At 34.9% G+C, this 14,925-nt stretch overlaps 1 protein-coding gene across 18 annotated transcripts in view; it reads left to right on the forward strand.

The window, feature by feature from the left end:
* The window catches only part of POLK (DNA polymerase kappa), a 91,669-nt gene that overhangs the window by 63,535 nt on the left and 13,209 nt on the right, over positions 1-14,925 (forward strand). For 8 of the 18 annotated variants that reach the window (XM_054555269.2, XM_024246844.3, XM_054555272.2 and 5 more), the window contains 5 exons: positions 1,654-1,807; positions 6,062-6,301; positions 8,147-8,271; positions 9,618-9,784; positions 11,880-11,912. In XM_054555269.2, coding sequence (XP_054411244.2) covers positions 1,654-1,807; positions 6,062-6,301; positions 8,147-8,271; positions 9,618-9,784; positions 11,880-11,912 — 719 coding nt within the window. 18 annotated transcript variants of the gene reach the window in all.

The following is a 14,925-nucleotide window of genomic DNA, read 5'->3' on the forward strand; positions in this document are numbered from 1 at the left end:
AACAAATTCATCACTGCCTATGGATACATGAATATTCATGACTTGGTTAGAAAATTTAAGAAAAACCCCTCCCGTTTTTTTTGAGACAGGGTCTCACCCCATAGCCCAGGCTGGAGTGCTGTAACTCGATCATACCTCACTGTAACGTTAAACTCTTGAGTTAAACAATCCTCTGGCCTCAGCCTCCTGAGTAGCTAGAATGACAGGCATGCATCACCACACCCTCCTAATTTTAAATTTTTTTTGCAGAGATAGGGTTTCCCTATGTTGCTCAGGCTAGGCTTAAACTCCTGGCCTCAAAAAATTATCCTGCCCAGGCCTCCCAAAGTGCTGGGCATGAGCCACCATGCCCAGTTAGCCATTTTTGTTTTATCCAAAATATTGGAGCTTTAAGTGCTTGATTTTTACTGGAACGTCTCTTTTAATTCTTACAGCAATATCCTATGTAAAGGAAGTTAATAAATACTCAACAGTGTCTCTAGGGAGTACTTCTCATTCAGAATCTCAGTTGGCTGCCAGTTACAGACTTCACAGAGTTTCATTTTCATTGGAAAGATTCTATTTGAGCACGTTATAACAAGAACAAAGCTAATTAAGGCACTCTCTGAGTAAAACTTGGCCAACTTTATATCACCATTTTCTAAAATTCCCTTTGACTCAGCTGTTCATAATTATATTAAGCTAAAAACCTTTCTTTTTATAAAACAAGAAACAGTTTTCTTATCATACAGTAGACAGTTTTAAAAGCTAAATGGAAGCATAACATAATTCAGCAAATACGTTTTCTAATATACATTTTTTTTTGAGGCAGGGTCTCACTCTCACCCAAGCTGGACAATATGCATATTATTTTGACAACTATTGCCTCTAATTATAGCTAATACTTAAGTGGTTAGAAAAAAAAGTCATAGTTTTATGTAGTAACACTATGTTATATAAAAGGCATTTCTGAATTACAGCAACTATAATTCTAATCTTTATATGTATTTCTTTTATCCTAAGATGTTACTCCAGACTTTTCCCCATCATTTAAGGTAATCATGGAGTACACTATAGATTGTCATTTTTTTCCATTCCAGATCTTAATAAGTAATAGGAAATAGAAAACATTCATTTTCCTGTATGGATTAATGCATTAATTAATGTTAAGTGGACTTTTATGTGCATGTTATAATTAATTGGAATACTTTCTAAAGCAACATAGTACCTTTATATAAGATTATTCCTTTTTAAAATGAACCAAAAACAATAAATCACAAAAGGCAGGAGGGAATAGAATCCTGTCATTCCCACTTCAGCTTCTGACGAGCTACCTAAAACCTTAACCATTTTTTTGTATGGGCCTACCAGATAATGTTATCTGAGATTTATTTGAATTGCTTATTATAACCAGATATAGGTAGCTAAATAGAGATTGTATCAAATGAAGCTACTTTGTGGTCTTCTGCCTTCATGGTCTATTTTAATACAAAAGGAAATTTTGAAAATATTCCCTGGTAGTGGATTATTTTTTCCTTAAATCCATGAGCTATTGACTGCAGGATTGTTACTGTAGTTGCAAACTAAGAATATTAACATTTCTTATCAGCTACATATGACAGAAGAAGTTTGCTATCACAGCAAAATTTAAACTTTTTTTTGTTTCCTTTGAAGGTTAAGGAAATACTTGCTGATTATGATCCCAATTTTATGGCCATGAGTCTTGATGAAGCCTACTTGAATATAACAAAGCACTTAGAAGAAAGACAAAATTGGCCTGAGGATAAAAGAAGGTATTTCATCAAAATGGGAAACTCTGTAGAAAATGGTAAGCAACTTATTAAGACTATCAAACCAAGAAGCAGTGAAAAAAAAAACCCACAACTCTTTGAATTAATCCAATTAATTTATTAGCCTGCATAGGTAGAAGGAATAGATGTACCTTTATAAAAATGTAAAATCAGAAAATTTTAAAAATACCAGTGTGTTTTCTGAGTTAAACATGTAGAATATCACATGTAAACAAAATGTGATTCTTAAATCTCTAAGCTTAAGAGTCTGCAGAGTCCCTGAACAAAGTAATTTTATAGCAGTTATTTTCCTAAGGTCTAACTAACAAAGAGTTTGGATGGCATTGAAGCTGAGGAAGTTATCTGTTTAAAGTGGCCTTTTGTTGTTGTTGTTAGAAAAGACTAGCCTCAAACATATCAAAACATTGGACGATTCTATTTTTCTTCATTCTCCTAATTTTCTATAATCTAATTATTATAGCAATTATGACTGTTTTTAGCTCTGCCAAAATTAATGACTTCCCACTCCCTTCTTTGCCTTAGACTTTATGATTTCAAGACTCCAGGGTTTTTTAAAAAAAATAATCCCTTTATGACCTATCCAAAAGCAATGCCAAGAAACATGCAGATATTACACATACTGCTTTCAACATTTTGTCAAAGGTATGATTATGTCTGAGATGTCCTGGACCCCTGGACAAAGTTCACCTGGATGAAAAAGTGACACAGAAGGGTTTGCTCACAACCCACAGGAACATTTCACGTGCACCACTCATTGCTTCAGACGGGCCAGGCAGTGCTGGGGAGACCTGTTTGTAACTTTCCCTGAAGCAAAAATGGTAGATCCACAATGACATTAACTCTCTCACATTATTTGTGACTCACATCATTTGGAGCAAGTTTAATATGGGCACCAAATACAACTTCATTACCTTATTTAAAGTCCTAAGGGATAGCTCTCTCTTTTCTTTTATAGGAACATTAAACAATAATCATCATTTCTGGACACAGAGGCACAGAGCAAAAGGTTTTCCTTATTTGGTGTAACTTTATTGTTTGAGGATGTGGAACATAAAGCCTGATGTCACTTTGTAAAAAGTCTTACTTTATTAATTCCTTACTTTCACAAGAGAATGAGGGAAAATCATTAAATAATTGTGTCAAAGCATCCCCTGAGGGCCTCCCATAACAATTACTTGCATGATGTTTTGAAATTTTTACATTGGGATTAAAGTAAATGTTTTCATTTTCTACTAATTTTTTTCTTTTTTTCTGAGGTAGGGTCTCACTCTGTTGCCCAGGCTGGAGTGCAGTGGTGCAGTCTCAGCTCACTGCAACCTCCGCCTCCTGGGTTCAAGCAGTTCTCCTGCCTCAGCCTCCCGAGTACCTGGGATTAGAGGCGCGTGCCACCACACCCGACTAATTTTTTGTATTTTTAGTAGAGGTGGGGTTTCACCATGTTGGCCAGGCTGATCTCAAACTCCTGACCTCAGGTGATCAGCCCGCCTTGGCCTCCCAAAGTGCTGGGATTACAGGCATGAGCCACCACGCCCGGCCTACTAATGTTCTTTTCATTTATTATAATGTCCAAACTCACTATGAGTATGTGAATTTTTAATATCTATTGCTTTTAACATATTTACTTGTATATTGCCCTCTTCATGTATTTTCATATTCTTAAGTAATTGGAATAGTTAAACTTTTCTTCTCATGTATAAATACCTGTGGGCTGGACTTTCAGGCATGTCTCACCTCACATCATGCCACGGGAAATTGTCAATAGTGCATTGGAACTGTGGCAGGCAATTGATATATCTTCCTCTAAAGTCCAAGACATTTTTTTGCTGTTCCCCATTTTCTAAAAGGTGTTTGTCTTTGGAAATATATTGCTAACTACCATCTCTACATACAAATAAAATAATAATTTTTTAAATGTTTACTCTCCCATGTAAATCTGGATGGTGAGTGCCAGATAATATAAGAAACTGAAATACCTTACACTTTTTAGCACTTGTCTTCCAAATGAAATGCTTTAATCCTAGTGTTACATTCTGAGTATCTTAGTTATGGGGATTATAAAGATGTTTCTGTCACAAAGCAAATAAGAAACTGCTTCAGCTGTTAGTTACACAGCCAGGCCTCACAGAAAAGTAGAAAGTAGTTCAGATTGAAAAGGTACCTGAACATTCTGCAGCAGCTCTGATAATGTGCTAGAAGGCAGCATTCTTCGCTTCCTGCTGTATAGTTCTGCTCTCACAGTGGCTCACCTGAGGGCAGGGTGGTAGAGGCATGAGGTACAAAACATGGCATAAAAAACTCTGCAGAACGGGTTTATGAATGTGGCAGATAACTTACTTGGTTTGCAGTTTTTCTGTAGCTTTCTTTACCTTGACTTCTACCCATCCAGATGGGGAAAAGGGCTCCAGGTAGATACCATTTCAACTGTTACACAGTCTTTATTTATTTTTTTATTTTTATTTTTTTGAGATGGAGTCTCACTCTGTCACCAAGGCTGAAGTACAGTGGCACGATCTCAGCTCACTGCAACCTCTGCCTCCTGGGTTGAAGTAATTCTCCTGCCCCAGCCTCCCGAGTAGCTGTGCGCCACCATTCCTGGCTCATTTTTGTATTTTTGTAGACATGGGGTTTCGCCATGTTAGCCAGTCTGGTCTCGAACTCCTGACCTCAGGTGATCCTCCCACCTCAGCTTCCCAAAGTGCTGAGATTACAGACATGAGCCACCTTGCCTGGCCTGTTTCCCCTCTGAATTGTTCTACATTTTAAAACCAGAATATTAAAAAATGACAGGAACTGAAGCACATAAATGTCAGCTAATGTAAGTTTGAGAATAAGGCTTATTGGCGAGGCAAGGTGGTTCACATTTATAATCCTAGCACTTTAGGAGGCTGAGGCGGGAGGATCAGTTGAGGCCAGGAGTTTGAGACCGCCCTGGGCAAGATTGTGAAACTCTATCTTTACCAAAAAATTATAAAATTAGCTAAGTGTGATGGCTTGCGCCTGTAGTCCTAGCTACACTCCAGCCTGGGCAAGAGGGAGACCCTATCTCAAACAAAAAAAAAAAAAGAAAGAAAATAGGCTTATTGTGTATGTGCCCTGGAATTCAGATCTGGAAAACATCTGACTGAATTAACATCTATGACTTAATTCACACTACATATTTTAAATTTTTAAATTAATCAGATGTCTGTCATATCTATTTTATATTATCTTTAAAATTTTTTCCTAAACAGCCAAATTCGTTTCTCAAGTAATATACATTCATATGCATCTTAAAACTAGAAATTTAATTTTTTCTTCTGCATTGACCTTAATTTGGAAAATATTTATATGTAATAAAATTACGAGATGGAATCAGAAAGCTTTGTTGCTAACCTTGGTTGTTATAAATACATTTAAATTGTATTTCTTCTACATTAAGCCAAGAAAACAGGCTTTAATAGATTTGTTCATGGAGACATTTTTAGTATCAGTATAGATTTAAGTATATTTTACAGTCCATTTATGAAAAATATAAATATAAAGAGGTAATAACCAGACTGGTATTTTTACTTTACTTTGTAATAATAGTTTATAGCCTATTAATAATAACGTCTCTTTTTCTTAAACTTGGATTATCCAGTCAGACCTTAAGAATTTGCATATTCAAAGAAGCATAACTTTCACAGGTAATTTCTATTTATTACAAATATGCCCTTGGTCAAAGTGACACTTTATAAACAAGCAAATCAAAATTAAAATCAGCATTTGAAAGAAGAAAATTCAGATTATTTTAACATCTAAAAGGTTTCTTCCATAAATGAAGAAAAGTGTTTTTCCTTCTAAAAACAAAACTTATTTTCAGAATAATTATTGTATATTTTTTCTTATATTCGAAATTCTAATTTTCGAAGATTCTTTTTCTTCCTAAAGAAGAATAAAGAAAAGATTTCCTTTTTTTTTTTTTTTAAGGTAAAGATAATGTGAACTGAAACCTAATTCTGAATTTCAGTTAATTTAGGTACGAACATTAGTGAGTTTCATAAGATATTTCCTTTTAATATTTATCCTGTGGAAATGCATAATAGTCTTTTTAAGAAAAATTCATAATCAGTGTTCTCTTTAATGGTTATAAAACATTAAATGATAAATGATGGCATTTCTGATCTTGGATCCTAGAAACTAAACTAAACTAGATTTTTGTTTTTGTCTTCAGAAATAATGTAGGGAAACCTAACTTATGAAGTATATACTTCTTAAAATAAAGGTGAGTGATTTTCCTGTTTATGATTTAGATAATCCAGGAAAGGAAGTTAATAAACTGAGTGAGCGTGAACGATCCATCTCTCCACTACTTTTTGAAGAGAGTCCTTCTGATTTGCAGCCCCCAGGAGATCCTTTCCAAGTGAACTTTGAAGAACAAAACAATCCTCAAATACTCCAAAACTCAGTTGTTTTTGGAACATCAGCCGAGGAAGTGGTAAAGGAAATTCGTTTCAGAATTGAGCAGAAAACAACACTGACAGCCAGTGCAGGTATTTTAAAAGGGTATTGATGGCCACTGTAGTTATAATTTTCAGACTGGCTAATTCAAGTGTAATATTAGTAGTTTCTCATTATAAAGTATATAGTAACATTTTACTTACCTAGTCTTTCATTCAACTTCTAACAACTTTACCTATTCAGAATAGCTGTGAACCTAGTAAGTAAATTGGAATTAAGCAGACTATGAGCCTGAAGAAAAAAAAAGATTATACGTTTCTTTCTTTTTTTTTTTTTTTTTGAAATGGAGTCTTGCTCTGTTGCCCAGGTTGGAGTGCAGTGGGGCGATCTCATTCAGCTTACTGCAACCTCTGCCTCTTGGGTTCAAGCGATTCTCCTGCCTCAGCCTCCCAAGTAGGTGGGACTACAGGCGCATGCCACCATGCCCAGCTAATTTTTTGTATTTTCAATAGTGACGGTGTTTCACCGTGTTAGCCAGGATGGTCTCCATCTCCTGACCTCATGATCCACCCACCTTGGCCTCCCAAAGTGCTGGGATTACAGGTGTGAGCCACCGTGCCCGACCCATAAATTTCATATAGCTATCTTTTTCTAGCACAAAATATATTATTGGTTTTGCAGGTAATAACTTGATTATTAGTTTTTCCTTGGGAGACTTCAATCCTGTCCAAGATTGCAGGAGAGAACCCAGACGGCCACAAGGTAGGAGACAAAAGAAATACTAACTAGCAACATAGCAATTCAGGACCATCTGGTAAAAGGAAAAACAAATTTACATATGTTGATAACCCATGAGGCCATCACTGTCTCTTAGCATAATAACTGTTATTCATCATGAGGACCCTGAATTATCTTGTAAAAGCCATATTGTGATTAGGTAAATCTTTTCTTTCTACACCAAAGCATGAGAATGAATAATGCATTTTAGGAAGATCTATCTAACAATTGAAATGAACTGTTTAATGAATATATTTGAATATACCTATTTCAAATTATCTTAATCAGGACTCACAGAAATTGTGAAACATCTTTCTGAAAAATAGTAATTTGTTTTGTGAATAACATAAAAAGGATACACCATCTAATTATTATTTTAAATATACCGCAACCAGAATCTTTGATTTTTTGCTTTATGTGGGTAATCTACACAAAAGACATTTTCAAAGAGTAAACATCCACCCTAAATTATATTCTGTATCTTTTCTTAGAGGTAGATATAGAACCACTATAAAAACAATCTGGGCTGGGCACGATGGCTCACGCCTGTAATCCCAACACTTTGGGAGGCCAAAGCTGGTGGACTACCTGAGGTCAGGAGTTCAAGACCAGCCTGACCAATATGGTGAAACCCCCATCTCTACTAAAAATACAAAAATTAGCCAGGCGTGGTGTTGCGTGCCTCTAATCCCAGCTACTCGGGAGGCTGAGACAGGAGAATCGCTTGAACCCAGGAGGCGGAGGTTGCAGTGAGCCAAGATCACGCCATTGCACTCCAGCCTGGGCGACAGAGCAAGACTCCATCTGAAAAAAAAAAAAAAAAAAAAAAAAAATCTGTGTTCCTACTAAAGGTAGTAAGTAAGCTAATAATAACGCTTAATATTGCTTAGCTCAGAAATTATTCTTACATTTTAAAATGTCATGGAGAATTAAATATTTCTCATTTTTGCTGCCACAATGACTATAACTAGTACAATTTCTTTTCCTAAAACCATAGCAAGCCCTGGGGAGATACAGGGTAATCAAATGTTATTTTTAAAGTAGCATTATATATCATTTGAGACTTTTTGCAATTAACTTTTTTTTTCTGTTTTGTTATTACATATTTAAAAGTCATACATATCAACTTCTTTGAGTCATCAGAGTATTTTTCTTTTAAGGCATTGCCCCAAATACAATGTTAGCAAAAGTCTGCAGTGATAAGAATAAACCAAATGGACAATACCAAATTCTTCCCAATAGACAAGCTGTGATGGACTTCATCAAGGATTTACCCATTAGAAAGGTAAGATTTTTACATAAAGTTTATTTATATATGTACTCTGAATTCTGAAGAGATACTATGTAGGCCAATACTTAATCATTCTTTGCTTAAAAGTTTTAAAATAATAGATAACAAGCAAGAACTATAATGGGTGATTGAATTTGGACTTGAAGAAACCTTTCTATGAAACCATAAAAGTGAGATTTAGCTTATTTGCTATAAACTTTTAAGAAAGTAATAATCACAGATTTTTAAGTGAACTCCTGCCAAGGAGAAGGGAAATTAAAAGAATATTTCTAACAGTTCTTTCATCTGTAACTTAGTGCTATCTTAGTTCTAAAGTCCAGATTGCTACTAGATTAATGGGCATGATGCTTCAAAGAGATTTAGAATTTTAATTGTTTTTGACAGAGAATAAACCAAAATATTTTGCCATTTTTAAAATGGTAAAATTATCCCTCAGGGGTTCCAGAAAGTGTATACTTTATTATTTTTTAGAGCTTCTAGATTTTTCTGCATATATACACTTTTTTTTCAGTAATTGCACTATGCACTACTGTATATGATGTTCTAGGACTTGCTTTTCTCATTCAACATAATGTATGAATGAATTTAAATATTTTTCAATGCTCAGTATGTAATATGTAATGATTACTGACTAGTATATGTAAGGAGTAGCTGCAAAGCAGTGTTTTCCAAAATGTTTTTCAAGTATGGATAGATATTCCCTTTAAAAAGGTTCTGGGGTCAGATACCTTTGGAGTGTACCATTGATGTGTTACTATGCATATTAATATATTAAAAATTCATAAATCTTGGAATAAAAAGTTTCACTTAAATTTGTTAATCTCACTATTCCCCAAGTTTATATGACAACAGCACTCCTTTTTTAATGCCTTTTGAAATTCCATGAAACGCTAGTTTAGTAAATGTGGTCAAAAAGTAATTAAAGCAGTTTTCTTGCATGACTTGTGAAGATAGTCACATTATTCATACCTTTTATCGATGATAAAAGATATAATGAGCACTTTGGGAGGCCAGGGTGGGCGGATCACCTGAGGTCAGGAGTTCGAGACCAGCCTGACCAACATGAAGAAACCCCATCTCTACTAAAAATACAAAATTAGCCGGGTATGGTGGCGCATGTCTGTAATCCCAGCTACTCAGGAGGCTAAGGCAGGAGAATCACTTGAACAACCCAGGAGGTGGAGGTTGCGGTGAGCCAACTTGGCACCACTGTACTCCAGCTTGGGCAACAAGAGTGAGACTCCATCTCAAAAAAAAAAAAAAAAGTGTAATGAGGTTGTAATCTCAATTTTTAGCTTCACTTTAAAATCTGTTAATAATAAATATTGATTCTTTTCTAGGTTTCTGGAATAGGAAAAGTTACAGAGAAAATGTTAAAGGCCCTTGGAATTATTACATGTACAGAACTTTACCAACAGAGGGCATTGCTTTCTCTCCTTTTCTCTGAAACATCTTGGCATTATTTCCTTCATATCTCCTTGGGTCTAGGTTCAACACACCTGACAAGGTATCTATATGTATTGTCATTCTGCTTTTTCTTTAGCATTTGCTGCAATATCAGTTTTAATAATTGAAATGAGGCTATATGGATAACATGTTTTAAAATTCTTTTAGGCTAGTTTAATTCAAAATATAATGTTTGAATTAGAGTCAACAGATTGGATGTAGGAGGAAAGAAAAGAAGAATAAAGAATCACTCCTAGGTTATGGTGTCAGCAGTTGGGTAGAGAGACAAGAGGAATGATAGTTAGTTTCTTTTTTATCCCTACCTTGTTCTTTGTTCAGAACCTAAGAGAAATGCCAGTAGTCAGGTTGTTGTGGAAAGAAAGATGGCCATATTCCATAATTCACCCTTTAAGGAAGGAGATGTAATGATTCTTTGAAAGCCTTAAACTACATTTCTTTTCTTTTCCGGATTCATTCATTCAGTACTGACTACTTTACTTTGTGTTAGGTACTATTCTAGGCACTGTGGATAACAGCAGCAAATAGGACAAATTCCTGCCCTCATAGAGTTTACAGACTAGTGTGAGAGATGGAAAATAACCAAATAAACAAATGAAGAAAGTAAAGCAGAGTGAGGGTATAGAAAATGACTAGGGGGTAAGTGTGAGGGTTAGCAACCATCATCCAAAGGCGGAGAGACCTGAGGGAGCCAGCCGTGCAAAGGCTGGAAGAGGGAACAGCTGGAGGAAATACCCTGGGTTTTCTTCCCTGCCACTCTTTCATCTAGGTCTTAAAAAGAGGAACCCTAGAGGTAGAAGGTAAATTGTTGTGGGATAGTAGGTGAAAAGAAGGAAATTTTAAAAGACTGGAATCGTGGAAGTCAACTCTGGGCACTATTTTTACAATTTTGTCATCACCTTGTCAGCCTGTCCTCAAAATGACTCCTTTATATTCTTGTATTTAAACTAAAGGACAACAATAAAAATCAATGAGGATGCATATAAAATTGATGGACCAACTAAGCCTACTAAATTTTACAGAGATTGCAAGGCTTGTTGTATTGCTTTTCTCATCTCTTCCTGCTCTTCAATCTTTTGAGTCCACAGTTAGCTGACTTTGATCTTCAGTGGGCATAATGAAAGATGAAGATATCACAGCACTATAAATAATTATATTTGAAGATAGCAGGAAATAAAACTTTATTTTTAATCCAAAAATTTTTTTATTTCCATAGTGCTTGAAAACAATATAGTTCTGATGTAACATAACGTATATTAACTTGTGGTATTTAGAGATCCAGGTAAAGCTTTTACATGCAATTCATAGGTAATTTATAATAACAAATACCAAGCCTGCCTTTCCCTCTGTCCATATTCTCTATTCCCCTATTCTGCTTTGCTTTTTAATCTGAGTACTTCTCCCCTTCTAACCCATTCCATATTTACTACTATATTTGTTATCTGTCTCTCTCCAATATATAAGTTTCCTGAGGGCAAGTACTTGGTCTATTTCCTTCATTACTATATCCTCAAGTTCTAGAACAGTGCTTGAATCATAATAGATTCACTAAATATTTGGAAAATGAGTACTCTACATGTCATTTCAACTTTTTGGTTTTAACTAATCCTGTCAGAGCAACGAGAATACAGCCAAACTAGGTGATTCAGATTCCCAATCTTCATCCTATAGCTGTGTACCAAATTCTGACTGAGGTTCTATAGAGTGGTATAAATGAATAATGAATAGGCTATGGGAGAAAGAAGTTAATATACTAAACCAAAAACTAGGTAACTGATTTTAAATTATTTAACATTTAATTATATTTTATAACTGGAAGATATTACACTATCACTTCCTATTTTTTATAAGTTGTGGTTTTTGATAGTCAGGTTTTTAATAGAAGCAATTTCTAATATCTACCTATTTTCAAGTTTGTTCTCTTCAATAGATATAGACTTGATTCATAATCATATTAGCATCTTACCTATCTATGTTCTTTGGTGATTTGTTTTTAGATAAAAAACTGTTTTTCGTGATATATAAATTTTAATAAAAAATTTGAGATCTCTAAAAGGTAATTGATAATGTTAAATCCTCTTGGTTAACTAAAAACTCAGTCTTTGAAAAATAAAGACCTTTTTTTTTTTCATTTCAAGGGATGGAGAGAGGAAAAGTATGAGCGTTGAGAGGTAATGTTTTATTATTTATTGTTAATTGTGCATAATTCATGTTATCTTAAACTAATATTGAATTAATTTTTAGTAAATATCACTGAAATAAGAAATCTATTCGCAAATTACTATAACAATTTTTAGTAGTTTACACTCCCTGCAATAAATGCCTTAGTATAAGACTATTATTTTCAGTTGCTATAATCTCAAAAATTAACTTCAGCTATCTTTTAATGTTGGTTTTAATCCTACCTAGTGAAAACTAAGCATTTCAGAATTTCATATCTTAATTTCTAGCTTGTTTATAAGGACAATTGAGTATTTACTTCGGAAATTTAAGAAGTAACAATGGGAATTCTTCCTAAAATTCTTTCAATATTGGTGATTAAGCAGAAGCTTAATCAAACAGTAAAATATTACTGATAAAAGAGAGCTTAAAGATGATCTAGTTTAGTGGTTTGCAATCCTGTTTGAAAACCAAATGAAATAATGATGGAAACTTACCATTTGGGGAAATAAGTCATTGTTTGAAACGTCCCTCAATTATCTCCTCAAAGCAGCAAGTTTCCACTGAGACATTTAAGAAACACTGACCTAGGGCCCAGCAAGGTGGCTCACGCCCGTAATCCCAGCATTTTGGAAGGCTGAGGTGGGCAGATCACTTGAGGTCAGGAGTTCGAGACCAGCCTGGCCAACATGGCAAAACCCTGTCTCTACTAAAAATACAAAAATCAGCCCAGCGTGGTCGCTTAAACTTTAATCCCAGCTACTCGGGTGGCTGAGGCACAAGAATTGAACCCAGGAGGTGGAGTTTGCGGTAAGCTGAGATGGCACCACTCCACTCCAGCCTAGGTGACAGAGTGAGACTCTGTCTCAAAATCAAAACAAGACAAAACAAAACACTGACCTAGTACAAGGTCGTGTTCATATTTCACATATATTATTTGTGGTCAGAAAAGCTGAATAACTTTTACAAGACAACATAATAAATGGCTTTGATAAAAATTGCTATTTTAGGTTTTGGTCCATATGAAAGCAATCAAAGAGAGAGAAAAAAAAAAACATCCAAAAGCAAAATAGTATTGCCGTATTTGATAAATTTCTCTGCCATTGGGAACACTGTTTGATGTACAGGAATGTGTTCTCCACTTTTTTTTTCTGGAAACTTTATCCCCTTGGCTTTTTAAAATGGGCAATATAACATCAAATTTGGTATGAAGTTGGAGGAAAGGAGGTTGCAATTTATATCACAAACTAACTAACTTCTCTAATATAAAAAGAACTCATAATCAATAAAAAAGGAACACTAAGCCAACAGAAAAAATGAACAAAGTTCTAATTAATTAACAGAAAAGGAAATACAAATGGCTCTTAAAACAAGTGAAACTACTACCATTTTCATTTATAATTAAAGAAATACAGATTGAAAGTTCTCTCAGATACCTTTCTTTCACTAATCAGGTTGGCAAAGATTCTAACATACTCTATTGGCAAGACTGTAGGAGTGTAAAATGTGTAAACTTTAGAGGGAGTACATTAGGTTTTTTTATTGCTATTAAAACAAATTTCTACAAATTTAGTGGCTTAAAACAAAAGAAATTTATGCTCTATCATTCTGAAAGTCAGCGGTTCTAAAGTTAATGTGTTGGTAGAGTTCCATTTCTTCTAGAAGCTCTGGGAGAGAGTCCATTTCTTTATGAAAAGCTTCTAGAGGCCATAGAATCTTTGGCTCATAGCCTCAGCAACTTCTTTCTCTGACTCCAACCCTCCTGCCTCCTTCTTACAAGGACCCTTGGGATTACATTGGGCACAGCTGGACATTTCAGAGTAATCTCTCTCCGTCAGAATTTAATCACATCTGCTAAATCCCTTTTGTCATGTAAGATACTAGGTTCACAGATTCCAGGGATTAGGATGTGGACATCTTTAGCGACCATTATCTAGCCTACCGCAGGGGGTAAGAAATTTCATAATATGTATCAAAATCACAGATACACGTGTACTTTGATGCCATAATTCTTTTACTAAGAATTAATTCCACAGATATAGTCACATGTCATTTTACATATATACAGGGTTACTTACTGCATTTTTTATGATAGAAAAAAACTGTAATATCCATGAATAGAGAATTGGTTAAATTACCTTACATCATTAAATTAGAATATTATGCTGCTATATAAAAATGAGGAAATCATTTACTCATGGGGAACTCTCACCATGATAAATTGAGAAAAGTAGGGTACTACACAATGTATCTAAAATTCTACTGTTTATATAAAAAATGAGAGGAAAATGTCTTCTTGTTTACTTATTTTATGTACACACACATACACACACATATATATACGTAAGTGGAATATTTCTTTTTTTTTTTTTTTTTTTGAGACGGAGTCTCGCTCTGTCGCCCAGGCTGGAGTGCAGTGGTGCGATCTCGGCTCACTGCAAGCTCTGCCTCCTGGGTTCTCGCCATTCTCCTGCTTCAGCTTCCCGAGTACCTGGGACTACAGGCGCCCGTATACGTGGAATATTTCTAAGGAATTCCTAAGAATAAGAAGCTGACACATTGTTTGCCACTAGGCAAGAGAACTGAGTAGCTGAGGATAAGGTTAGAAGTAGAAAGGGGACTCTTTACTGAAGAGTCACTTGCTTGGGGTCCATACTCATCATTCTGGTCTCTTTGTATTATCCTCTTTTAAGTTAATATCACTTGTCAACTTCTTTCAACACTCTTTTGCAGATGAATTCAAAATACCTACATTTAATCTTATCAGCCTTCTATTTTCAGCTGTCCATTAAACAACTCTGCCTAGGTTCCATGAGCCAACCCCTTAAATCTACTTAAAGATGTTTCTCATCCATAAAATCCATGTGCAGTAATTGGAATGATGTTCTCATTTGGACTTTCTTAAGATAATCTTGTGTAATAAAGTCTATATATACATATACCCTAATCTGTTTTAAGTTCTGGAGGCATTACCATTATCTGTTGGTAATTTTAATTATCTTTTTTGTGATATAATAGAGCAAG

Source organism: Pongo abelii, chromosome 4 (genome assembly GCF_028885655.2).
Source record: "Pongo abelii isolate AG06213 chromosome 4, NHGRI_mPonAbe1-v2.0_pri, whole genome shotgun sequence".
Taxonomy (NCBI): Eukaryota; Metazoa; Chordata; class Mammalia; order Primates; family Hominidae; genus Pongo; species Pongo abelii.